At 48.1% G+C, this 27,553-nt stretch overlaps 2 protein-coding genes across 4 annotated transcripts in view; both read right to left on the minus strand.

The window, feature by feature from the left end:
- LOC147102084 (cytochrome P450 2D15-like) overlaps positions 1–11,313 on the minus strand; it is a 46,271-nt gene extending 34,958 nt beyond the window's left edge. The window contains exon 1 of one of the 2 annotated variants that reach the window (XM_085964248.1): positions 11,004–11,313. In XM_085964248.1, coding sequence (XP_085820374.1) covers positions 11,004–11,213 — 210 coding nt within the window. In that variant the 5' untranslated portion in view covers positions 11,214–11,313. Of the gene's footprint in view, positions 1–10,954 lie in introns of both variants that reach the window. The other variant, XM_085964249.1, reaches the window with a different exon arrangement.
- A 4,657-nt stretch (positions 11,314–15,970) lies between these two features.
- LOC147102085 (cytochrome P450 2D15-like) overlaps positions 15,971–27,553 on the minus strand; it is a 62,336-nt gene continuing 50,753 nt past the window's right edge. For both annotated transcript variants that reach the window (XM_085964263.1, XM_085964262.1), the window contains exons 6-9: positions 18,858–18,999; positions 18,188–18,375; positions 17,459–17,600; positions 15,971–17,025 (exon numbers count right to left, since the gene is read on the minus strand). In XM_085964263.1, coding sequence (XP_085820389.1) covers positions 16,844–17,025; positions 17,459–17,600; positions 18,188–18,375; positions 18,858–18,999 — 654 coding nt within the window. In that variant the 3' untranslated portion in view covers positions 15,971–16,843. The remainder of the gene's footprint in view (positions 17,026–17,458; positions 17,601–18,187; positions 18,376–18,857; positions 19,000–27,553) is intronic.

Below are 27,553 nucleotides of genomic sequence, written 5' to 3' on the forward strand. Positions count from 1 at the left end.
AACTAATGACCTTTGTGCCTGCCATAGTTGAATAGCTGTCATTGTGTGCAAGGTGTGAGATGTGGGTGTGAGTGTTGCTAGGTAGATATTGTTGGTGGGTGAGTGCTGGGGGTGTGGTGCTTTGGGCAGTGTGTGAAGATTGTGGTACAAATGGTGGTATGTAGCATTTGTTGAAGCATTCACTCACCCTGACCACCTGAGTGAGATGGTTAAATTTCTTCCTGCACTGTGTGTCGACCCTGGGACCTGCTGTGCTACCTCCCTCCACATGGTGTGGAAGACTTGTGGCGAGGGCCTCCTGCCAATTGTCGGGTAGAGCACCGCCCTCCATCTCTCCACAGTGAAAACCAATGCCTCCAATGCTTCATCGGAGAATCTGCGGGCTCTCTCCCTGGGGCGTGGACCTGCCATGGGCACACCTGTTTCAGTCCTCCGGCTCCTTCTCCTTGTTTTGCTTCTGCTTGCTGAGGCAGCTGCACAGCCAGCAATGCTGAGAATGAGGAGCTGCAGCATCAATGATCCTCCCCTTTAAGTAGTGAAAAAATCCTTTGGCAATGATGAGTTGTGATTAGACTGCACCCGATATTGGTCCACCCTTTACATCTAACGCCAATGAGCTTAGGTTTTAAGACTTGATTTAGGACTCCAATCATTATATTGAGCAGTGAGCACGAACTTTTCGTGCAGTCTAAAGCATTTGTGCCTGGCGCTAATTCTCTAACTTTTCTACTGACACCGCCTATTCCTTGGCTATAACGAATTTCTAGCCCTATTACAGCACAGAAGGAGGCCGTTCTGCCCGTCATGCCTGTGCCAATTCTTTGAAAGAGTTGTCCAATTTAGTCCCACACCCCAGCTTTTTCCCCATAGCCCTGCAAATTAGTTCTCTTCAGGTACATGTCCAATTGCCATTTGAAAGTTCCCAAGGCAGCTGATTCCACCAGCCTTTCAGGCAGTGCATTCCAGATCTTAACAACCCTCCATGTGAATTTTTTTTCCTCATTTGCCTTTTAGTTCTTGTGCCAATTATTTTAAATCTATGACCTTTGGTTACTGACCCACTTGCCAGAAGAAAAAGTTTCTCCCTACTTGCTCTATCAAAACACCTCATAATTTTAAATACCTCTATTAGGTCTCCCCTCTACCTTCTCTGCTCTTAGGAAAACAATCCCAGCTTCTCCAGTCTCTCCACATTACTGAAGTCCCTCCTCCCTGGTATCATTCTAGTAAATCTCCTCTGCACTCTCTCCAAGGCCTTGATATCCTTCCTAAAGTGAGGTGCCCAGAATTTTACACAATACTCCAGCTGAGGCCTAACCAGTGACTTGGAAAGGTTTAGCATGACTTCCTTGCTTTTTGTATTCAATGCCCCTATTTACAAAGCCTTAAGGCTAAAGGGATCAAAGGATATGGGGAGAAGGCAGGGACAGGGTACTGAATTTGGATGATCAGCCATGATCTCATTGAATGGCGGAGCAGGCTCGAGGGGCTGAATGGCCTATTCCTGCTCCTATCTTCTATGTGTATGTCTATGGATCCCATTTGCTTTCTTAACCACCTTATCAACTTGCCATGCCACCTTCAAAGATTTGTCAATATGCACCCCCAGGTCCCTCTGCTCTTGCACCCCCTCAAAATAGTACCATTTAGATTAGATTCTGATGAAAGCCCATCGACCTGAAACATTAACTCTGTTTTTCTCTTCACAGATGCTGCCTGACCTGCTTTGCCAGCATTCTCTGTTTTTATTTCAGATTTCCAGCATCGGCAGTATTTTGCTTTTGTGCCATTTAGATTATACTGCCTCTCCATGTTCTTTCTCCCAAAGTGCAACACTTCACACTTCACAGAATCACAGAAACCCCACAGTGCAGATAGAGGCCATTTCGGCCCATCGAGCCTGCACCGACACATATCCCACCCGATCCCCGTAACCCCTACACCAACACATATCCCACCCGATCCCCGTAACCCCACGTATTTAATCCCCCTAACACTAAGGGTCAATTTATCATAGCCAATCAACCTAACCCGCACATCTTTGGACTGTGGGAGGAAACCGGAGCACCCGGAGGAAACCCACGCAAACACGGGGAGAATGTGCAAACTCCACACAGACAGTCACCCGAGGCCGGATTCGAACCCGGGTCCCTGGCACTGTGAGGCAACACTTATCCGCATTAAATTGCATTTGCCACGTGTCGGCCCATTTCACCAGTCTGACTATGTCCTTCTGAAGTCTGCTACTATCCTACTCACTATTTATTACATTACCAAGTTTTGTATCATCCACAAACTTCAAAAATTGTACTCCCTATGCCCAGGTCATTTATATACAACAAGAAAAGCAATGGTCCGAATACCGAACCCTGGGGGACTCCACTGCATACTTCTCTCCAGTCAGAAAAACATCTGTTCTCCACTACTCTCTGCCTCCTATCCCTTAGGCAATTACCTACCCAAGTTACCCTCATCCCTTTAATACCATGTGCTTCTATTTTCTGAATAAGTTTGTTATGTGTACTTTATCAAATGCCTTTTGAAAGTCCATATATACAACATCTACTGCACTACCTTTATCAAAAATAACAACAGAAAATGCAGGAAAAACTCAGCAGGCCAGGCATCATCCGTAGAGAGAAAATAGAGTCAACGTTTCGGGTGAAAACCCTTTGTCAAGACTAAAGAAGCACAGGAAATGAAATAGATTAAGAGGCCAGGCTGGGAGAGAACAAAAGAGAAGAGACATTAAGAGGTATTCAAAAGGAGACGAGATGGTGATAGGACTAGTGGAGACAAAAGACAGCTCTAGATTAGGTGTGTAATGCGCTGGCAGAATGGAAGACAGCTGCCATGTGGGAGAGAGAAAAAAAAAAGAAAGAAGGTGGGGGGAAAGGCCAAAACAAAGGTGTGGATAGAAAAATATAAGTAAAAATGTAATAGGGGCCGAGGTTTACGGTGAGCTTCCATGGAACAATGCAAGAGCCCGAGGACGGTGCCGTCCGAGTGGGAATGGGGTGGTGAATTAAAATGACAGGCGACCGGAAGCTCGGGGTCACCCTTACGGACTGAACGGAGGTGTTCCGCAAAGCGGTCACCCAATCTGCGTTTGGTCTCCCCAATGTAGAGGAGACCACAGCGTGAGCAGCGAAAACAGTGTACTAGATTGCAAGAAGTACAAGTAAATCGTTGTTTCACCTGGAAGGGGTGTTTGGGGCCCTGGACAGTGGGAAGGGGGTAGGTATATGGCAGGTGTTACATCTCCTGTGCTTGCACGGGAAGGTGCCAGGCGAAGGGGAAGGGGTGCTGGGGGTGTTAGAGGAGTGGACTAGGGTGTCTCAGAGGGAGCGGTCCCTATGGAATGCTGAAAGGGGAGGGGAGGGGAAGATGCGTTTGGTGGTGGGATCACTTTGGAGGTGGCGGAAATGGCGGAGGATGATCCGTTGAATGTGGAGGCTGGTGGGGTGAAAGGTGAGGACAAGGGGAATCCTATTGTGGTTCCGGGAGAGAGTGGCATGGGTGAGGGCAGAAGTGCGGGAGAAGGAACGGACGCGGTTGAGGGCCGTGTCAGCCACGGTAGAGGGAAATCCTCGGTTGAGGAAAAAGGAAGGCATTCGGAAGCACTGGTGTGGAAGGTGGCATCATCGGAGCAGATGCGGCGGAGACGGAGAAACTGGGAGAATGGAATAGAGTCCTTACAGGAGGCAGGGTGGAAGGAAGTGTAGTCCAGGTAACTAGACATTTTGCGGCGGCGCTAAACACTACCGCCACGATCTCCTGCGCTGGCAGATCGTGACGTCAGTCAAGTGTGCAATGCCCCGCTAATGCCCCGAACCGGATATTGAGTGGTGCCACCTGCCTTACCGCCTGCCGCTAGCAACGACAGATTGAGGGGAGCGTTTTGCAATCAGGAAGGGACTGGGAGAGCGCTATTTAAAGGCGACCGCTTCCTGCCTTTTTTTTTGGTGACATTTTTGCACCAAGCATTCTGAGAGAGAGAGAGACTTCTGGAGAGATTCAACGCTGTGTGAAGGAGTTTTGGGTACTGAGCAGCACTTTGCAGGTTCATTTTGATTTGCCCTTCCTTGTATCGATTTAGAAGAGACTGTGGGGGCTGCACTCTGAGCTCTTTCCCTGGGCCTCTCCATTGTTCTTTCCAGCAGATTTGATGCACAGGTCTCTCCAGGCCGAGATTCAAGGCTTACAATGAGCAGGGTGTGGATGGAGAGCAAGATCGACCCTCCCCTTTAAGAACTGGCCGGCGCCAGTGTGTCTGTGTTCCATTGCTGACTGACATCACATGAGCTTCGCCAGCACTCTGAGGTAGCGCCTCGCTCCTCGGCCTTTGCGCCTTAAGAGAGGGTTAGCGCTCCAATTAACTCCAGGGGCGATAAAAGCCAAGTTTGCAGTTGGAGGCGATAATTAGCGCCAGGCGCTAATCTGCGCACGGCCAATAATCGCGCCCCAAACGGGGCGATACCAAATTTTTCCCCCTTTATATCTGTCTTCACGGTAGAAGACACAAAAAACTTTCCGGAAATAACAGGAAACCAATGGTCTAGAGAGAATGAGGAACTTAAAGAAATCAGTGTAAGTAAAGACATAATACTGGAGAAATTAATGGGACTAAGTGGCGACAAATCCCCTGGACCTGACGACCTGCATCCTAGGGTTTTAAAAGAAGTAGCTGCAGAGATAGTGGATGCACTGGTATTAATCTTCCAGAATCCCCTAGATTCTACAACAGTCCCTAAGGATTGGAAGGTAGCAAACTTAATCCCGCTATTTATGAAACAGGAAGAGAAAAAACATGGAACTATAGGTCAGTTAGCCTGACATCAGTAGTAGGCAAAATGCTAGAATCTGTTATTAGGGACGTGGTAACAGGGCACTTAGAAAATCGTAATATGATTAGGCAGAGTCAACATGGTTTTATGAAAGGGAAATCGTGTTTGACAAATCTGTTAGAGTGTTTTGAAGATGTAACTAGTAGGATGGATAAGGGGGAACCAGTGGATGTGGTGTAGTTGGATTTTCAAAAAGCATTCTAAGGTGCCACACAAAAGGTTATTACACAAAATTAGGACTCATGATATTGGGGGTAATATATTAACATGGATTGAGGATTGGTTAATGGACAGAAAACAGAGAGTAGGAATAACAGGGTCATTTTCGGGTTGGCAGGCTGTAACTAGTGGGGTACCGCAAGGACCAGTGCTTGGGCCTCAGCTATTCACAATCTACATCAATGATTTGGATGAGGGGACCAAATGTAATATATCCAAGTTTGCTGATGATACGAGGCTAGATGGGAATGTAAGTTGTGAGGAGGATGCAAAGAGGCTGCAGAGAGATATAGACAGGTTGACTGAGTGGACAAGAACATGGCAACTGGAATACAACGTGGGGAAATGTGAAGTTATCCACTTTGGTAGGAAAAACAAAAAAGAATATTTTTTGAATGGTGAGAGACTGGGAAATGTTTGCATTCAGAGGGACCTGGGTGTCTTTGTACATGAATCACAGACAGTTAACATGCAGGTACAGCAAGCAATTAGGTAAGCAAATGGTATGTTAGTTTTTGTTACAAAGGGATTAGAGTATAAGGGTAAAGAAGCCTCACCACAAATATACAGGGTCCTGGTGAGGCCACACCTGGAGTGCTGTGTACAGTCCTGGGGGGGAAATTGGCCCGCGCCCCCTTTGGGGCGATAACTTTCAGCGCCGCGGTACTGCAGGCCTCGCTCCCCTGATTAAAGGGGAGGGGCCTAGCGCAGCGCACACCAGGGCCCTGCTGGACCACCGGGGGATGGGGTGTCGGCAAAAGAGCCCAGCACTCAAAAGGAGTGCCGTGTTGCCCGATCGTGGCCGGCACCCCGCAGCAGGAGGCCAGAGGGGGCAGGTGCTGGCAGGCGGCACAAAAAAATGGCCGCCCGGCACCTGCCCTTTAATTATCGCCGCCCCGGCCACAAAAACACCACCCCGACTGTCGGACAAAATTAATTGGCATTTGGAAAAGTTTGGGCGAATAAATGAAAGTCAGCACAGATTTGTCAAAGGCAAATCGTGTTTGACTAACTTGATCGAGTTCTTTGATGAAGTAATGGAAAGAGTTGATGAGGGTGGTGCGGTTGATGTGTATATGGACTTTCACAAGGCCTTTGATAAAGTACCACATAATAGACTGGTTAGCAAAATTAAAGCCCATGGGATTAAAGGGACAGTGGCAGTGTGGATACGAAATTGGCTAAGGGACAGAAGGCAGAGAGTAATGGTGAACGGTTGTTTTTCAGACAGGAAGGAAGTATACAGAGATGTCCCCAGGGTTCGGTATTGGGACAACTGCTCTTTTTGATATACAGTATATTAATGATCTGGACTTGGGTATACAGAGCATCATTTCAAAGCTTGCAGATGACACGAACGGTAAGAAGGCTAGTAACAGGTAAGTTGAGAAGGCTGTTACAAAAACACATGGGATCCTTGGTTTTATTAATAGAGAAATACAAAACCAAGGAAGTTATGCTAAATCTTTATAAAACACTGATTAGGCCTCAGCTGGAGTATTGTGTTCAGTTCTGTGCACCACACTTTAGGAAGGATGTCAAGACCTTAGAGAGGATGCAGAAGAGATTTACTGGAATGGTACCAGGGATGAGAGACTTCAGTTACGTGGAGAGACTGGAGAAACTGGGGTTGTTCTCCTTAGAGTAGAGAAGGTTAAGAGGAGATTTGATAGAAGTGTTCAAAATCTTGAATAGTTTTGATAGATTAAATAAGGAGAAATTATTTCCAGTGGCAGAAAAGTCTGTAACCAGAGACTCAGCTTTAAGGTGATTGGCAAAAGAACCAGAGGAGACTTGAGGGAACATTTTTTTACGCAGTGAGTTGTTGTGATGTGGAATGAACTGCCTGAAAGGGTGGTAGAAGCAGATTCGATTGTAACTTTCAAATGGGAATTGGATAAATAATTGAAGGGAATTTTTTTACACGGCTATGGGGCCAGGGCAGGGGAGTGGGACTAATTGGTAGTTCTACCAAAGAGCCGGCACAGGCACGATGGGCCGAGTGGCCTCCTTCTGTGCTGTATCATTCTATGATTCTATACTCCCTCTGTGACACTGCCTCAAGTTTACAGTGAATATGCCACTAAAATGTCTTGTAAGGCAACATTGTTAGATGGCGTAAATTGTGAACACACTTACCTGGGCAACCCTGCCCAGTCCAGCAGACTCCTTCTAACGACTCATTAACTGATGAGTGAGGAGCAGTATCACGCATGCATACTGATTGGTTAATAAATTATGAATGCGGTCCAGTAACATTGAAATGAATGCATTACTGCAAATGTGTAACAAAGAAAAAGCAAATAATACTTCAGCTTTGATACAGTTTCTGTGTGCTTACATGAATTTCAGACCAAATCAGAAAACTGAGATTCAGAAAAAAAGATTTTAAAAAAGACTTGCATTTAGAGAGCGCCTTTCTCAACTTCAGGACATCCCAAAGCCTTTACAGCCAGTACTTGTGAACTGTAGTCACTGTTGTAATGTGGGAAACGTGGCAGCCAATTTGTACACAGCAAGCTCCCACAAACAGCAATATGATAATGACCAGATTATCTGTTTTAGTGATGTTGGTTGAGGGATAAATATTAGCCAAGGCACCGGAGAGAACTGCCCTGCTCTTCTTCGAAATAGTGCCATGGGATCTTTTATATCCACCTGAGAGGGCAGATGGGCCCTCGGTTTAACATCTCAATAGAAAGACGGCATTTCTGACAGTGCAGCACTCCCGCTGTACTGCACTGGAGTGTCAGCCCAGATTTTGTGCTCTGGAGTGGGACTTGAACCCATCATCTTCTGACTGTGGCGAGAGTGCTCCGCCTGAGCCACGGCTGACAGTATGAAATAAAGCTAGATCAAAAAATGTATAAGGGAACAAAATTCTGTGCGGTATATTAAAACCATGGAAAGGGCACACTTATTATTCACTAGACTGACACCAAGGGCTGGATTTTCATTCGGCAGTCGGGAAGGAGGCGGGACTACAACTTTCAGGTTTTAGTCCCGCCTCCATCGACTTCCGGCCAATCGACGCAATTTTCACTTGATTGACCTTGTTGAGCCCGCCCAGCGGGCTCAGCAGGCCAATTAAGGGCCACCCGGCAACAGGTAACGTCACAGACTGAAATTTCATCTGTCAAGAGTTCTTGACAAATGAAATATCAGTGTTTCACAGCTGTTTGAAGCTGTCAAACACTGACACAGTCTGAGTTCTAACCTGAGTCCTTCTACACAGACTCTGTTAGAACTGTCACCGGCACTGAAAGCTGCAGCCTGTCACTTTTGACAGATCGCAGCCATTCAGCTTTCAGTGCCGGCTGAGTGATGGACTCACGACGCCTAGAGGAAGAAAGGCTGTTATGGTAAGTACAGGTAATTTAAACTTCTTTACACACTTTAGACACACCAAACACACTTACCTTTGCACTCATGCACCCATCACCCACCTGAACACCGACATTGCGACCCCTCCAAGTCCTTCAACCCAACGGCCCACCTGCTCTAACCTGGCGTGGTTTGGAGCCGTCGGGAATCCCACACGACACCCCTCAAAATAGGGATTAGGCTAAAAACTGCCTGTTAACTACCTGTTAACAGGCAGTTAATTGGCATTAATCCCTTCCCGCCTCGGGTCGGCGGGTCCCAGTGCGGGGCAGGTACCCGCCTCCTCTGAAACTTACGTGGAGGCGGGTTTTGGGCGGGATGTTGTCAGGACCCCGAATTTGGGATTCTTGCCCCCCGCATGCCTAAAAGCCCGCCTCACGGCACACTGAAAATCTGGCCCTGAATGGGAAACTGTAGTTATGAAGTAAAGATCGAAAAAATGGGTCTTTTATTGCCTTGAGCAGAATAGGTTAAGGAAGGATTTAATTTAGGTTTTCTAAATTATGAAAGGCTTTGAAATTGTAAATCGTGGAAAAAATGGTTCCAATGATTGGTAAATTGGTGCAGAAGTTCAAGATTATTAGAAGAATCAAGGGGGAGTTAGAGTAAATGTTTTCACATAGAGGGATATAAGAACATGGAAGGCCCGAAATTCCTGGATTTTAGGGGGGCAGTGGCAGCACAATTGTGTTGGGCGGGCCACAACTTGGGACAGGGCCCAATTGTATCACAGCTCCGCCCCTTTTTCCTACGTTACCAAATTCTGCCAGAAGTGAGGGAGAGTGCTTCTTCCATCTGTTCCCCGCCACCACTCCCGAGGAATTCTCTGCAAGAGATGGGACTGAAGGATGATGTTATCCAGCAGATAATCTGCCAACTCTGCCCCCCATTGCCCCCAGTGCTAAGTAAGGCTGCACGATGCAGAAGCACTAGCACGGCAGAACCAGCCCTCGGTGGAAATGGCTCCCATGAGTGCCTCAAGTGCTGGGTTCCCAATGGCTATTGATCGCAGAGCCAGCCCCTGGCAAACTGGCACTCCAAGGTTCGTGCTCGCACTGAAGCAGATGCCCCACTAACACTGCCAATAGCAGGAGCGCGTCCCCCCTCCCCCCACCAAGCAAATGATCCTTATCCTGGAATTAGGGACCAGATCAGTTAAGTAGTAGACTAGGCGACAGTAAACCCCACCCACCGACCTTTCAGTGGCGGAATATGGCCCGGGGTATTTTGGGCCTGGGCTGTCTGATCACAAATGAGGCAGGTACTATTAACAACATTTAAAAGGGATTTGGGTATTGAAAAGGAAGAATATCAAACGATATTATGGAAATGGTGGGAAACTGGGATTAGAATAGATAGCTCCAGTTACAAAGCTCACACCAACACAAGGTACGATGGGCCGATTGGCCTCCTACTCTACTGTAATGTCTATTATTCTATGAAATGAATAGAAAGAAGTAATGAAAAAGATGAAACAGATGCAGAGAGAAGAGAAAGAAAGTTGTTGTTGCATAAAATAGATTTTAAAATACAATTGTTAAACAGTCCAAAACATTAACCTCACATTTCGTGCTTGACAACACTAGATGTAGAAAGTTTATTTGCTCTTGTTTATTTTGATGGTTCCTGAATTGTCTCATTGTTTACTAATGTGGAAGTTACAGATTAATCGAGCTCATTGACTGGCATCCAAACAGGGTTATAACAAACCAGCAGTTTAGTGAACTCTCACTTCTCTATCTTTTCAACTGTATATTTTAGCCCAGATCATCTGTCAAATCTATGAATAGAGATCAGCCCCAAAACATAAGTAAAACTTCAAATAAATTTTTAAAAAACATCACATTTTTAAAATGACTATAAATTACATAAATTATTTATTTTAAACAAAAATTTAAATTTTTGAAAAAATAATTAAAGTTTTTAACGAAGGTAAAAATAAACTTACCTTTCTTTAAAGTATTTTAAAATGATAAATCTGTGGAAAAAATGTTTTACTTTTACTTTCTTCAGCTCTTATCTTGTTAAAAGCAGGCCTTGAGCCGTGAGCCTTGAGCCTGCCTTTCCAGGCCCAGCTGTTTCAGATTTAACTGGGCTGAAGCACTGCTGAAAAAAACGGAAGTTGCAGCCGAACACGCTGCCTCTCCGGCGCAGGCGTTTGACCTGTGCAGACCTTTCACCTTGAACGGGAGGTCCTGTTTCCAGCGCATGCGTAAAACCGGCACTTCCGTTGGCCCTACAGGTACACACATCGCGTACACACCCGTAGGGAACGGAATTTCAGGACCAAACACAAAAGTTATACTTGACTCCATTAAAGAAAGAAGGACATAAAGAAAGCAATGGTCAATAAAAAGGATAAGTATATAAAATTGGAAAAAAGTGAAAGTGAGACATAATTAATCAGACGGAAATGGAGGAAAACAGATGAAAAAGCAACTCATCAACAGAAGGAAAGAAAAACTGAGTGGGTTAAATGTGCTCCACACAATGAGGCCCCTCACCTTCAGCCAGCCCCATTCACTCTCTGTCATCTCACTGCTTGTAGTTTACCTTTGCAAATGACAGGTGAGGGTTGCTCAAGTCTACCTGAAGAATGTTCCCAATGAAAGGCAAACCCCAGGGCCCGGGAGGGTAGTTCTGACACTTCTTCCATCTCTTCATGAAGTCAAAGACCAGGGCAAACACAGTGCAGAACACGGCCAGCACGGTGAATCTGTCAAATACTGTGTGCAGGAACTCAGAGAAAACCATGAGCTCCATGTTTCCCAGAGAGGCAAACACTTGTCCAGCAGTCAACGAGCAGAGAACAAATCCCGCCCAGTCTGTCAGCTGAACGTGAGCAAGAGCTGCTGTCGAGCGTTTACTGGCAGTGGCCATCCACTCTTGTGCAATACTCAACACTTTATTCCAGCACCATGTGACTTTGTTTACTGACCCAGTCTTTGTATATAACTATAAAAAGAAAACTTACTTGTTAAAGTTCAATCTCTCCTTTGCACTTTTTTCAATCTTCATTAACCCTTTTTTCTTTTTCACAGCCAGATTAATAAAACAGAAGATTTGGAAACTTTGTTGAAGCTGAAGGCTATAGAGAGAGAGAGAGCAGGACAATGGGAATACTTTGGAATGTTCTCGCAAAGAGCTGGCACAGACTCAAAGGGCCTCCTTCTGTGCTGTAAACTTCTGTCTTTCTAGAAACGATCTTAGAGTAGCAGAAATTCAATGAGTTCTATTACCCCGTGATTTGGTTTTGCAGTTTTAACTCACACATCATGTAGCTCAGAAATCCCTATTATGACTATAATACTACATACATGCCAAGCTATAAAACTAGCAAAAGCTGACCAACAACAACAAATTGCATTGATATAGCGCCTCTACTGTAGATAAACACCCCAAAGTGCATCACAGAGGCGTAATCAGATATAAATGGACGGTGAGCAAAAGAAGGAGATATTAGGAGTGATGACCAACAACCTGGTCAGTTTCCGCTTTGGACGCAATCAACAACAACAAAAACAACTCGTACTTATATAGGAGAAACGGGCTTAAAGTGTGCCCAAAATTGCGCTAGTTTTGAAAAGTGTTTTTCCTCTCGAGATTCCGCTCAAATTCATTTGCATACCGCCGGACGTAGAATTTGCCATGAATCAGCGCAATTGGGCCGCGTTTAAAAACGTAATTTACCGTCACTAAGGATGTAATTTGAGATCATGGTTAGCACCATTTTAGCGCTGTGCACTTGGCGGAAGCCAGATTGGACGGGATCAAACAGGAGAGATGGGCACAAAGCTGGGAGGCAATGGCACATTCAAAGACCTTAGATAAAAAAGTAAGAATGGAAGGTGAAAGCTGGGTATTTTGAGCAGGGGATGATGATGACAGTTTTGAAGGGGAGGGGGAATAGTGCCCAAAGGGAGAGAACTGCTGATAATGTCAGTTAGCCTGGGGTCAGGAAGGGGAGTTGAGTGGTCATGAGTTGGGTGGGAAGGGCAATTAGGGAGCCAGGGGGAGGATCTCACTGATGAAATAAGCTTGGGGAGCATGGGTGGGAGATGAAGGAGCATCTTCATAAAATTGAGGTTCAGGCCAGGGTGGGTGGAAGACTGGGGCAGGACTGGGGCCTGGGGGCAAAGAGAAGGAGTGGATTCAGCAAAAAAAGCTACGCCAATAGTTTTGATCTTGGCAACAAAGAACTTGATAAGCTTAGTGTCTGAGGTGAGGGTGGAGGGCCTTGGGGAGAGGGCCCAGAAGGGTTTCCTGTTGAAGAGAATAAGATACTGAGATAAGAACATAAGAACATAAGAAGTAGGAGCAGGAGTAGGCCATACGGCCCCTCGGGCCTGCTCCGCCATTCAATAGAATCATGGCTGATCTGAACCTAGACTCACCTCCACTTCCCTGCCCGCTCCCCGTAACCCCTAATTCCCTTATCTGCTAGGTAACTGTCTATCTCCGTTTTAAATTTATTTAATGTCGCAGCTTCCACAGCTCTCTGGGGTAGCAAATTCCATAGATTTACTACCCTCTGAGTGAAGAAGTTTCTCCTCATCTCAGTTTTGAAATGGCAGCCCCTTATTCTAAGATTATGCCCCCTAATTCTAGTCTCACCCATCAGTGGAAACATCCTCACCGAATCCACCCGATCAAGCCCCCTCACAATCTTATATGTTTCGATAAGATCGCCTCTCATTCTTCTGAACTCCAATGAGTAGAGGCCCAACCTACTTAACCTTTCCTCATACGTCAACCCCCTCATCTCCGGAATCAACCGAGTGAACCTTCTCTGAACTGCCTTGAGAGCAAGTATATCTTTTCTTAAATATGGAAACCAAAACTGCACACAGTATTCCAGGTGTGGCCTCACCAATACCCTGTATAACTGCAGCAAGACCTCCCTGTTTTTATGCTCCATCCCCCTTGCAATAAAAGCCAAGATTCCATTGGCCTTCCTGATCACCTGCTGCATCTGCATACTAACTTTTTGTGTTTCATGCACCAGGACCCCCAGATCCCTTTGTACAGTAGCACTTTGCAGCTTTTCTCCATTTAGATAATAACTTGCTCTTTGATTTTTTCTGCCAAAGTGCATAACCTCACACTTTCCAGTATTATATTTCATCTGCCAAGTCTCTGCCCACTCACTTAGCCTGTCTATGTCCTTTTGCAGGTTTTTTATGTCCTCCTCACTCACTGCTTTCCCTCCTATCTTTGTATCGTCGGCAAACTTGGATACGTTGCACTCGGTCCCTTCCTCCAAATTGTTAATATAGATTGTAAAGAGTTGGGGTCCCAGCACCGACCCCTGCGGAACACCACTAGTTACTGATTGCCAGCCCGAGAACCAACCATTTATCCCAACTCTTTGTTTTCTGTTAGATAGCCAATCTTCCACCCATGCCAGTATATTACCCCCAATCCCGTGATTTTTTATCTTGATCGGTAATCTTTTGTGTGGCACCTTGTCAAATGCCTTTTGGAAGTCCAAATACACCACATCCACTGGTTCCCCCTTATCCACCCTGTATGATACGTCCTCAAAAAATTCGAGCAAATTTGTCAAATATGACTTCCCCTTCACAAAACCATGCTGACTGTCCTATTAAATTATGTTTATCCAAATGCCCTGTTACTGTTTCCTTAATAATGGACTCCAACATTTTACCAACCACAGATGTTAGGCTAACTGGTCTATAGTTTCCAGCCTTTTGTCTACTTCCCTTCTTAAATAAGGGCATTACATTAGCAGTTTTCCAATCTGCTGGGACCTTTCCTGAGTCCAGGGAGTTTTGGAAAATAATCACCAATGCATCCACAATCGCGAATGCTACTTCTCTCAAGACCGTAGGATGTAAGCCATCAGGTCTGGGGGATTTATCCGCCTTAAGTCCTATTATTATACTGAGTACCACCTTCTTAGTGATTTTAATTGTGTTTAGCTCCTCCCCCCCCCCATAGCCCCCTGTTTGTCCAGTGTTGGGATATTTTTAGTGTCCTCTACTGTAAAGACTGATACAAAATATTGGTTCAGCGTTTCTGCCATCTCCATGTTCCCCACCACTAATTTCCCGGTCTCATCCTCTAAGGGACCAACGTTCACTTTAGCCACCTTTTTTCTTTTTAATTAACTGTAGAAACTTTTGCTATCCGTTTTTACATTTTTTGCTAGTTTACTTTCATAATCTATCTTCCCTTTCTTAATTACTCTTTTAGTTATTGTTTGCTGGCTTTTAAATGCTTCCCAATCTTCTATCCTCCCACTAGATTTGGCTACTTTATATGCCCTTGTTTTCAGTTGGATACTATCCTTTAGTACATTACTAAGCCACGGATGGCTATCTTTTCTTTTACTCCCCTTTTTCCTCAGTGGAATATATTTATCTTGAAAGTTGTGAAATATCTCCTTGAATGTAAACCACTGCTCTTGTACCATCCTACACTTTAATCTATTTTCCCAGTCCACTTTAGTCAATTCTACTCTCATACCTTCATAGTTTCCTTTATTTAAGCTCAGTACGCTGGTTTGAGATCCAACTCTCTCACCCTCCAACTGAATTTGGAATTCAACCATGTTATGGTCACTTATTCCAAGGGGATCCTTTACTAGGACATCTTTTATTAACTCTGTCTCATTACACAGGACCAGATCTAAGAGTGCCTGCCCCCTGGTTGGTTCAGTTGCATACTGCTCAAGGAACCCATCCCTAATGCACTCTATGAACTCTTCCTCAAGGCTGCCACGCCCAATTTGATTTGTCCAGTCAATATGAAAGTTAAAAGCCCTCATGATCATAGCTGTCCCCTTATTACAAGCCCCAACTATTTCCTGATTTATACTCCGACCAACAGAGTTGCAACTGTTAGGAGGCCGATAGACTATGCCCACTAGTGACTTTTTCCCCTTATTATTCCTTATCTCCACCCAAATCGTTGGCTTGTTCGCTCTACACAGATGCGGCCGGACCTGCTGTGATTTCCAGCAAAAAAATGTTTTTTTGTCTGTTTTTTGTTTTTCATACAGACCCCAGCATCTGCAACATTTGACCCCTTGTGACCCCACCTCATTGTTCTTTGATGTAATGTTTTCCTGACTAACCTGTTTGGACACCATTCACACCTTTGATTGCTGTGATTATCTCTCTGCCGAGGTGTGATAAATGACAGTTAGAAAGATTACCTGTAATCACCTGGCATTATTCTCTGACTATATAAGCTGTGTCTTTATGCATCTCTCCATTTCGCCTGATGAAGCAGCAGTGCTCCGAAAGCTTGTGATTTCAAATAAAACTGTTGGACTATAACCTGGTGTTGTGTGACTTCTTACATAGGTGGAAGAAGTCGCGGGTTTGGGAGGTGCTGCCGAAGTAGCCTTGGCGAGTTGCTGCAGTGCATCTTGTAGATGGTACACACGGCATTCCGTTCTGTAATGTGTTTGTAATTAAATTTGTTCTGAGCAAAGCTACAATTTGAGCATGTTATGGGTTGAACTTTGAAAGTTTAGACGCTGATAGATCTGCTTTGTGTTTCCAGTATTTTCTATTTTTATTTAAGATACATGTTGGAGACATCATTACAATGTTGGTGCACCGATCCATTACACCTTTAGGGCTGCACATACTACACCCATTAAACAAACTGTACCAAGCGATACACAGATTTACATGACATTCAGAATAACTGGCCCAAACTAAACAATACGCAAAAGGATTTAAACAATTTTCTTTTTTGATAATTAACTAGATAAACAATTGGTAAAATTAGATCTGTCCTGTTGGTGTAAGTTTAAATCTGTAAATTAATGAAGACATTGACAGAAAGACTGAGAAGAAATGGTGAGCATTCCAACAGACCTGAGCAGTTGCTCAATCGCTTTTGCTCTAATGGCCTTTGATATTAGAGCAAAAGGGACGATTGTGAATCACCAGAAGGAGAAATCAGACGGGGAGTAATTCCTGCTTCTGATTGGCTATTGCGTGTTTTGCACTATTGCTGAAGACCAACTTCACCCTCACTGTTGCGTAGCAACCAATCAGTGCAGAATATCTGTGCAACTTTTGCTGAAAACTCTTGCCCACTGTGATTTCAATGGGCTCAGGTGACCAATTTCACAAAAGATGCTTAACCATTAACAGGAGGAGGAGACTCTAATCTCGCCTCTCTGCCAGATGGTCTTGGCTAGATCAGAATTTAGATCCCAGAAGCAAGGGAGCCGTGCTCCAGTGCACCACTAGGCATGTTCCTGTGAAAGCTACACTCCATAACAAAATGCGACACTCCATAACGTTAGGATTTCATACTTAAGAGGACAGAAAAAAAATTAGTGAGTGGATCAGTTTCAAAATGGAGAAGATGCAACTCTCCTCGTCTCTGCTGGGCATCCCCCATACATCTTATCTGAGTTTAACACACAGTCGATAAGGAAGTGGATTAAGGGTAATTCCATATTTGGCTTCCGTGCAGCTTGGTCTTGGCTCGTTTTCCGGGAGAAGGAATGTGAAATGTTGGAGCATGGATGTGAAGAACAGGAAGAGTTCGGTCTTTGCCAGCTGCTCCCCCAAGCACACGCGATGACCTGCAGGGTGAGGAGCGAGAGTAGTTAGTGCCTGCGGGAGAGAGGTCGGAGGGTCACTGCGGGGTCGCACTCATCGAACCGCAACTGGTTTCTCACACAGTCTTAAATTCCATGACCGTTCTGGCAGCGTCCAACCACATCGTAATCTCTCACAGAATCACAGTCACTTCCAACCTTGTTCAAAGTTAAGTAAATGTTATTCTATTTAATTTTATTCAATTAATATAAAATGTACTCTTTAGAAACTGGGTTAAACATAAGGGGCTTTGAGAGCTGACAAATTTAGATCTTAACTTATGGAATTTTATACATCCTCTTTGAGGTCCAGGAGCAGACTAAGACCCCCACTTCTACACAGAGATGTGGTGAGACCTCCATTAATTCACAGCTACATATTTTGATACATGTAAAAATCCCTTGAATTCTACATCACCTGCGGAGAATGGGAGGAAGGCGTCTGGTTTCACAAACTTCCCCTCCGAGTTAAGGAAGTGACCTGGATTAAACTGGTGTGGAGTCGACCAAAAGTTTTCATCAAACAAGGCGGAGGAAATGTTTGGATAGATCATTGTTCCCTATAAGTCATTTAAAGACACGCATTAGCCAAGAATATATTTGTAATAGACCGTCAGAGCAATAAGGAGGAGCCCACCACTTGTTACCTTGTATTCTGACCGTTCCCTCTAGATTGAGGACCATAACTCGTAACTAGTCCCAGATGCTTGTCTCCCCATCACAGACAAATGGCATCTAAACTACTCCCACCCCCTCCCCCCCGCCATACACCGAGAAACCTCTGTTCATCACCACATCTACCTGTTCCCTGCAGTCCATCAGCAATGCCATGGGAGATCTACTACTGTAGTATAAGAAAAAACAACAGAGGCCTCCTCCTGTCAGGAGCTGCTCACTGACTGACTTACAGGCACATCTAACATATCAATGGTATCTGTTTTAGAGAAACTCGGCTCTTTAAGATATAGGGAGCAGATCTGTTAACTAGAATCTTCATATTTCCTAATAATGAGGGCTCACTACAGCAGTGAACGCCTTGAGAAAATCCACAATTATAATTGAGTAGGAGTTGTGCTTTCAGAGACAGACAGGTCTTGGGGGTGGAGTGGTGGGGGGCTGCATATCCAAGATTAATTCCAGACTGTACCTTAGGGATTGTGAATCCCATCACCTCCGTATCTCTGTATGTTTGATGAGGAAGTGAAATTGGAACAATATTTCCAAAGCGTTGGATTTCATGGATAACAGCATTAGTGTACGGCATGTTCTCACGGTCTTCCAACATTGGCTTTCTCTCCTTCCCAACTACTCTCTCAATCTCTTCATGGACTTTAGCTGCAGAAGCAAAAACAGAACAACTCCTGAGGATCAGTTGAAAGAAAGAACTTGCATTTATATAGCACCTTTCACAACCTCGAGATGTCCCAAAGAGTTTCACAGCCAATAAGGTACTTTTTTGAAGTGTAATCACAGCAGGAAGTACTGCAGCACATTCCTGCACAGCAAGATCCCACAAACATCAATGAGATAAGTGATCAGATCATCTGTTTTAGGGAATAGCAAATAGAGGATTCAAAACCTGTCTTACTGAATATAGGATCATTCCATTCAGGGCTGTAGGCAGAAAATGAACAATTTGTAACCTTACTTCCAAATGAACTTTTCCTCCTCCTACAAGTCATTCCAGTAATCTTCTTTGCTCGCCCGCATTTGACCCCTCCATCTTAGTTCACAATGACATCTTCCGCCTCCCCTCTTCCACAGTCCATAACGGCATCTATCACCCAGCCAGGTATAGGAAGCCTATCTATACTTACACTGAAGCTCTGGATGTAGCACCATGAAGAGCAGGGCCCAGCGCAGGGTGGTGGAGGTGGTCTCTGTACCTGCGACAAAGAGGTCAATAATCGTCCTTGTCAAATTGGATTCCAGGAAACTTGTCTTGGGATCGTGCTTCATCTAAAATCAGTTAAAAAAAGAAATCCGTGATAATATATGGAATCATAGATAGAATCATAGAATGAGACAGAACAGAGAGACAGACAGAGGCCATTTGGCCAATCATGCTTGTGCCCTGGACACACTGACTCCAGTTCCCCTGGACACACTGACTCCAGTTCCCCTGGACACACTGACTCCAGTTCCCCTGGACACACTGACTCCAGTTCCCCTGGACACACTGACTCCAGTTCCCCTGGACACACTGACTCCAGTTCCCCTGGACACACTGACTCCAGTTCCCCTGGACACACTGACTCCAGTTCCCCTGGACACACTGACTCCAGTTCCCCTGGACACACTGACTCCAGTTCCCCTGGACACACTGACTCCAGTTCCTCTAGACAAACTGACTCCAGTTCCTCTGGACACACTGACTACAGTTCCCCTGGACACATTGACTCCAGTTCCACTGGACACACTGCCTCCAGTTCCCCTGGACACACTGACTCCAGTTCCTCCAGACACACTGACTCCAGTTCCTCTGGACACACTGACTCCAGTTCCCCTGGACACACTGACTCCAGTTCCCCTGGACACACTGACTCCAGTTCCCCTGGATACACTGATTCCAGTTCCCCTGGACACACTGACACCAGTTCCCCTGGACACACTGACTCCAGTTCCCCTGGACACACTCACTCCAGTTCCCCAGGACACATTGACTCCAGTTCCCCTGGACACACTGACTCCAGTTCCCCTGGACACACTGACTCCAGTTCCCCTGGACACACTGACACCAGTTCCCCTGGACACACTGACACCAGTTCCCCTGGACACACTGACTCCAGTTTCCCAGGACAAACTGACACCAGTTCACCTGGACACACTGACTCCAGTTCCCCTGGACACATTGACTCCAGTTCCCCTGGACACATTGACTCCAGTTCCCCTGGACACACTCACTCCAGTTCCCCTGGACACACTGACTCCAGTTCCCCTGGACACACTGAATCCAGTTCCCCTGGACACACTGACTCCAGTTCCCCTGGACACACTGACTCCAGTTCCCCTGGACACACTGACACCAGTTCCCCTGGACACACTGACTCCAGTTCCCCTGGACACACTGACACCAGTTCCCCTGGACACACTGACTCCAGTTCCCCTGGACACACTGTCTCCAGTTGCCCTGGACACACTGACTCCAGTTCCCCTGGACACACTGACTCCAGTTCCCCTGGACACACTGACTCCAGTTCCCCTACACACACTGACTCCAGTTCCCCTGGACACACTGACTCCAGTTCCCCTGGACACACTGACTCCAGTTCCGCTGGACACACTGACTCCAGTTCCCCTGGACACACTGACTCCAGTTCCCCTGGACACACTGACTCCAGTTCCCCTGGACACACTGACACCTGTTCCCTGGACACACTGACACCAGTTCCCCTGGACACACTGTCTCCAGTTCCCCTGGACACAATGACTCCAGTTCCCCTGGACACACTGACTCCAGTTCCCATGACACACTGACTCCAGTTCCCCTGGACACACTGACTCCAGTTCCCCTGGACACACAGACTCCAGTTCCCCTGGACACACTGACTCCAGTTCCCCTGGACACACTGACTCCAGTTCCCCATGACACACTGACTCCAGTTCCCCTGGACACACTGACTCCAGTTCCCCTGGACACACAGACTCCAGTTCCCCTGGACACACTGACTCCAGTTCCCCTGGACACACAGACTCCAGTTCCCCTGGACACACTGACTCCAGTTCCCCTGGACACACTGACTCCAGCTCCCCATGACACACTGACTCCAGTTCCCCTGGACACACTGACTCCAGTTCCCCTGGACACACTGACTCCAGTTCCCCTGGACACACTGGCCTAGAAATTCAGTTGCGTTCGCCAGCCGTTAGCGCCATAAGAGGTGTAGATTTCGAGCGCTAGGCACTTTGCGCCCGGGCGCAGAGCGATCTGCGCCTACGCCCAACTTCAGTTGACATTTTGCGCCGGCGCAAAGTGTTTGCATGCGCTCAGCTGCGCGCGCACCTTATGACGTCATTTCGTCGTGCAACGCCGTTTGTGCGCCCCAAAGCGGAACTTCAGTGGCGCCCGCCCAATGTGGGCGTGGCGCTGCTTAGAACTGTGAAGTGGAATGCAGCAGAGGCCCTGCGGGCCTCGGGGAGCGCTAATTAAAGAGCACTTAGACTGAGGTATAAAGGCCAGCCATTTTGCTGCAATGACTTTAGTGCTTTGGATTTCTGGACAGAGACCAAGGAACAGACCTTACTGATTTGGGACAACATAGGAGAGGTATTTTTGGCTCCTGGCCAGAGCTTGGAAATTTGACTCATTGTGATTTGACTGTTTGCAAGTATATTATGGGGGCTGCATGGGGTTCCAACCCTCAGTTCCAGCATTATGTGCGAAGGGCTCGCAGACGCTGTGTGAGAGGGGCAGCCATGCCTAGATGCAGAGGGGCCATCAGGCGTCTGCAACGTAGGCCTTACCCACTCAGGGAATACCGGCAGCAGGTGTCCTATCTCACCATGACTGCCGCGCATTGTGTGAAGAGGCTGCGCTTCAGAAGGGAGGTGGTTGCAGAGATCTGCCAGCTGCTTCACAGAGATCTGCGTCCACAGCTGATGTGCAGGACGTCTCTGTCGGTGGAAGTGAAGGTCACGGTGGCTCTGAACTTTTATGCAAGCGGCTCCTTCCAAGCCGCTGCTGGGGACATAGCGAACATCTCCCAGTTCGCCGTGCATCGCTGCATCCGGCAGGTCACCGATGCCCTTTTCGCAAGGAGACACCAATTCATCTCCTTCCCCATGACCCTAGAGAGGCAGGAGCAGCGTGCAGTCGGATTTGCCAGGATCGCCGACTTCCCCATGGTGCAGGGCGCCATTGACTGCACGCATGTGGCTATGCGGGCACCTATCGACAATGCCGAGGATTACCGCAACCGGAAGGGCTACCATTCCCTCAATGTACAGCTGGTGTGTGACCACAGGCAGCGCATCCTAGCTGTCAATGCCCGCTTTCCAGGAAGCAGCCACGATGCATTTATCCTGCGCCAGACTACTGTGGCTGACATGTTCCAGGCACAGCCTCCCCAAAGGGGATGGCTTATCGGGGACAAGGGCTACCCTTTGTGTACATGGCTCATGACCCCGCTCCGCGCGCCCAGGACCCCTGCTGAGGAGGCATACAACGAAAGCCATCAAGCCACAAGGAACATCATAGAGCAAACGATTGGCGTCCTCAAGCAACGGTTCCGCTGCCTGGATCGTTCCGGCGGATCTCTACAGTATTCGCCGGATAGAGTCTCCCAGTTCGTCGTCGTTTGCTGCATGCTGCACAACCTGGCTATCCGCAGGACTCAGGCACTGCCACCTCACGTTGGACCACCACCTCAGGAGGAGGAGCAGGAGGAGCATGAGGAGGAGGAGGAGGAGGAGGAGGAGTACCAGCCCAGGAGGGAGCCACAAGATCCAAGGGCCGTCCGCCGGCGGCTTATTGAACGACACTTCTAGGCCCCCTGTCAGGGAATGGCTTGTGGCAATGAACGCACCAAAATGCAGCCGCTCCGCAAGCCCTCAGCCGGTTAACGCAACAACCACTTGAAACATGACACATGGACAAGCTGAATAAATAAAAAGCTTCATTTAACAAACTCAGGGCCCTTCCCACATGAAACACAAAAACAGACAAGACCCCCAAAAAACAGTCAAAAACATATCTCACTCCCACAACCTGGGGAGCAATAACAAAACTTGTCCATCCAATTGGCCTTCATCCTCGGCCTTACCAAGACAAACCCCCCCCATACAGAACACAAACACCCCCCATCTAAAAAAACATTTGCCATCATCTTCGGCCTTACCAAAATAAACCCCCCCCATACAGAACACAAACACCCCCATATAAAAAAACATTTGGCAGCACACTCTACTTGGTGTGCCGAGAGGGCGAGTCCTTGTGCAGGCTTCTCCGGCCCCTGCCCGACCTGCTGCTCCGCCTCAACCTGGGCCCTGTGGGTGTTGCAAGGCTGGGGGAAGGCTCCTGAGGGGCACAAAGCGTGACGGCAGATGCCTTTGGGGGTCGGCCTAGACGAGGTCCGGCCCTGGAGGGGCCGGCTGCTGACTGCTGCAGCTGTGGCTGGGCAGCATCAGTCTCTCCAGCAGCTCGTCGCAGCTTTGCTGGGGGAGTGGCAGTGGCGGCTGCAGCAATGGGGGCAAGCTGGCTGATGGCAGGCGCTCGCTGGTCGCCAGAGACACTGGCACTCGGCCGGGCTGGCACTGCAGCAAGCGCAGCAATCTGGTGAAGGCCAGACCGCTGTGCTGCAGCAGCGCGGCGGGTGCCCTGGCGATGCGTGCGTGACACAGCGAGTGTGGCAGAAGTGAGTGCCCGTACTGCCCTGGTCTGTGCCCGCATCAGACCAGCCAGTGTCTGCACGGCACCACTCATGAACTCTCGACTCGCGTCCTGTGCTGCCGCGAGTTGTTCGACACCCCTGGCCTGTGAGTCCCCGAAATCGGCCACACTATGAGCCAGGGACTCAATGGCCTGAGGCAACTGTCCCACAACCCCCATGAACTCGGTGTGGCGCCGCTCCGAATCCACGGACATTTGATCAAGGAGGCGCACCTCCTGGGCGAGGACCGTCTCCGGACTGGAGGCCGGACTCTCCCTCTGGGGAGAAGGCCGCCGAGCTGGCCGACCCTTCCCGCGTGGCTGGACGCCACTGGGCCCAGCAACTGCCCTCCCCTGCAACACTTCCCCCCTCTGGGGAGAAGGCAGCCGTGCTGCCCGACCCTTCCCGCGTGGCTGGACGCCACTGGGCCTAACAACTGCCCTCCCCTGCAACACTTCCCCCCTCTGGGGAGAAGGCAGCCGTGCTGCCCGACCCTTCCCGCGTGGCTGGACGCCACTGGGCCCAGCAACTGCCCTCCCCTGCAACACTTCCCCCCTCTGGGGAGAAGGCAGCCGTGCTGCCCGACCCTTCCCGCGTGGCTGGACGCCACTGGGCACAGGAGCTACACCCCCCTGCAACACTTCCCCCTGGCTCTCCTCCAGGCAAGACGTGTCCCCTCCATTGCCATCCCCTGGCGCGGATGAGGGTTCCCCCGATGTGCCGCCTTCCTCTTGGTCCTCGTCGTCCTCCTCTTCCGAGGGACTGACACTCGCAGCTTCAGGGACCTCCTCCTCACCAGCTGAAAGCAGGAAGGCGCAAGAGTAGCTTTAGAGTGAGGACAGGGCATCAGCGAGGGAGGCATGAGTGGTGGCATTATGCGCATTGGTGGGACAGTGGCAAAGGATGTAGATCTGAAGCGCAAGGGGAACGAGAGAGGTCCAAACGGTCATGTCCTTACCATTGGGGCCCAGCACAGGGTCGGCATCTCCAATAGCAACGGGGCCAATCTCCCGGGCACGCATGAGTCGAGCCACGCGCTCCTCCAGGTCACTGAGCTCCTGGAACTGGACACGGCCTCCCCCGGTGACAGTCCGGCTCTTCAGATTCTGCGCCAGCTTGGCCTGCAAGAGAAAGGACGGCCTCTAAGTACAGTGTGGTGCCCTGTTGTTGTGTGCACTGCCTCCCATGGTCGAATAGCTTGGCCAGTGTGGTGCCCTGTTGTTGTGTGCACTGCCTCCCATGGTCGAATAGCTTGGCCAGTGTGTCAAGTGCAGAAAGTGCTACTGATGATCATGCCAGTGCCATAGCTGCTGGAGGAGGGCTGGCCATTAGGCCTTTGAGGTCCCTTTGCCCCTAATGTGAGGTGCACATGCAAGGATGAGGAGGACACTGGAAAGGGTACTCACCCTGACCAACCGAGTGAGGTCGTTGAACTTCTTGCGGCATTGGTCACCAGTCCTGGGGACATCGCTGTTGGCTGTGACCCTCTGGGCGATTTCCCTCCAGGCTCTCCTGTACAGCCTCTTGGGAGCCTTCTTGCCACTGTCCGGGCACAAGATATCTCTTTTCTTCTCCAAACCCCTAAGCAGCACCCTCAAAGCATGCTCTGAGAAGCGCTGCGCTCGTTCACGGGCCTTCTGCATGGCTTCAGGCGCTATTTGGGTCCAGCAGCAGTGTTCAGGCCTAGCTGGAGGGCTCCACTATCCAGGGCATGGCAGTAGACCAAGTCGATCCTTCCCCCTTTAAGAGCTGGCCGGCGTCAGGGTGTCTGCTGTCAATCAAAACATGACCGCACCTGCGCTGCGCCCGGCCTCGGCGTTATCACTCTGCACCGCCGGCTTAGCGCCTAAAGATAGGGGTGCAACGCCAGTTTCAGCGCTCGCCCAAACTCCTTGGCCAAAGCTACTGAATATCGGCAAAGTGGCCTCCACTTTCCGGCGGGCGCTAACTTTAGCGCCCGCCTGACTTTACCGCCCCAAAAGTGGCTATACTGAATTTCTAGGCCTCTGACTCCAGTTCCCCTGGACACACTGACACCAGTTCACCTGGGCTAAGCTGTTAGTTATTCTCAACCAGGGCAAAAACTGCCGTCAGTAAAGTAAGTAGGAGAAAAATCACTCCTGTTCACTGTCCTCCTTATATGGGCTGGATTTTCTGAATGGGAAGCTTTTGGAGGTGCGACTGCTGCTTGCCAGGTCTCAGTCCCGCCTCCATCAGCTTCTGGCCAACCAGCGGGAATTTTCCCTGATTGACCTTGTTAACCCGCCCGGTGGGCTCAGCAGGCCAATTAGGGGGAAGTCAGTGACAGAGTACGTCAACGTCGGACGTGCCATCTGTCAAGAACTTTTGAAAGAAGAAATGTCATCGTTTGACAGCTCTGTCAAACACTGACATTCTGTGTAGTTTGATGAGTCCTTGTGTTCAGGGCTCATCAAACCTTTCTACTTTGCAGAAATTAGCTGGCTGTTGGATCGGAGGATGCAACAGCCAGTCTCTGATCTCTACAATGGAGATGCTGGGGACTCCGGCTCCAAAGCAGCTGAAGGCTGCAGGTAGAAACAAAGGTAAGTTAACATTTTCTAACACTTTGCACTCAGTTTACATACTTACCACTCCACACTTGCATCCATCACTCACCTCTACATCGCACTTTCAGACCCCTCCGACCCCCGCAGGCATGCAACTCATCTCCTACACCTCGATGGGTTTCCCCCAGGTCGGGAAGCCCACACTTCAGAACGAAAAATGGGGATAATCCTATTTTCTGCCTGTTAACTACCTGTTGTCGGGCAGTTAATAGGCTTTAATCCCTTCCTGCCTCCAAGGAGACAGGACCCGGGGCAGGGCGGCTTCCCGCCTCCTGGCAAGAGGGCATGGAGATGGGTTGGAGGCGGGTTTGCCACCTGCACCCAAATTCTGGAACTTTCCCAGCGGTCCCGCCTCCTCGGGGCTGAGAAAATCCAGCCCTATGTGTCCATTAAGTGAGCACATGACCAGCCCTGGCTGTGATACCTCCCCATGGTGAAACAACCTGGTAACACCCATAGCCTGAGCATCATTACAAAAAATGGCCACTTGAACAAAGTATACAGAACACTGCATTTATACAGTGCCTTTCATGGATTAAAGCCACAAGTGCTTTGCAGAAGCAAAAATCACCAGACACTGAGAAGTGGGGAGAACGACTAGGGATGGGGCCAAAAATAAGATTAAAGTGGTCGATTTTGAGGAGGCCAACCATGGGACCATGTCCAAGGATAAGACACTGCCTGCATAAGAGGAGGAAAGAAAAGAGAAGAAAATTGGAAGCAAAACAAAATACAAAATAAAATGTGAGAGTGTTGAACACAAGTATAAATGTGGATGATATAAGGGTTCGGCACTTTGATGCTTCAACCGGACCCACGGATGGTTGGAGACGTGATTGTACCTGCATTACCCCACATGGTGAGTTCCTGGTTTCAGAGTGGAGCGCAAACACATCTCCACAGGGAGAGAGAGAGGAGGAACTGCTAAGGGAGTCACCTCAGGATGATCATAGTATTAAAGAATCTTACAGCACAGAAGGAGGCCATTCATTCCATCGTGCCTGTGCCGGCTCTTTGATGGAGCTCTCCAATTACATCGAATTACATAGAATGTACAGCACTGAAACAGGCCATGGGCCCAGCCAGTCCATGCTGACGTTTATGCTCCACACGAGCCTCCTCCTATCCTTCCTCATCTAAATCTATTAGCATAACCCTCTATTCCCTTTTCCCTCGCACGCTTATCTAGCTTCCCATTAAATGCATCTATTCTCTTCGCCCTGTGGTAGCGAGTTCCACTCCCTGTGGCGAGTTCCTCATTCTCACCAGTCACTGGGTAAAGAAGTTTATTCTGAATTACCTATTTGATTTCTTGGTGACTATCTTATGTTGATGGCCTCTAGTTTTGCTCTTCCCCACAAGTGGAAATATTTTTCTGTGTCTATTCTATCAAAACTTTTCAATATTTTAAGGATCTATATTAGGTCACCCCTCAGCCTTCTCTTTTCAAGAGAAAAGAGGCCCAGCCTGTTCATCCTTTCCTGATTGGTATAACCTCGCAGTTCTGTTATAATTACACCCTCTCCAGTGCCTCTATATTTCCTTTTATAATATGGT

The sequence above is a fragment of the Somniosus microcephalus genome, chromosome 22 (genome assembly GCF_052327205.1).
Source record: "Somniosus microcephalus isolate GS21.2 chromosome 22, FLI_Smic_1.0, whole genome shotgun sequence".
Lineage (NCBI taxonomy): Eukaryota > Metazoa > Chordata > Chondrichthyes > Squaliformes > Somniosidae > Somniosus > Somniosus microcephalus.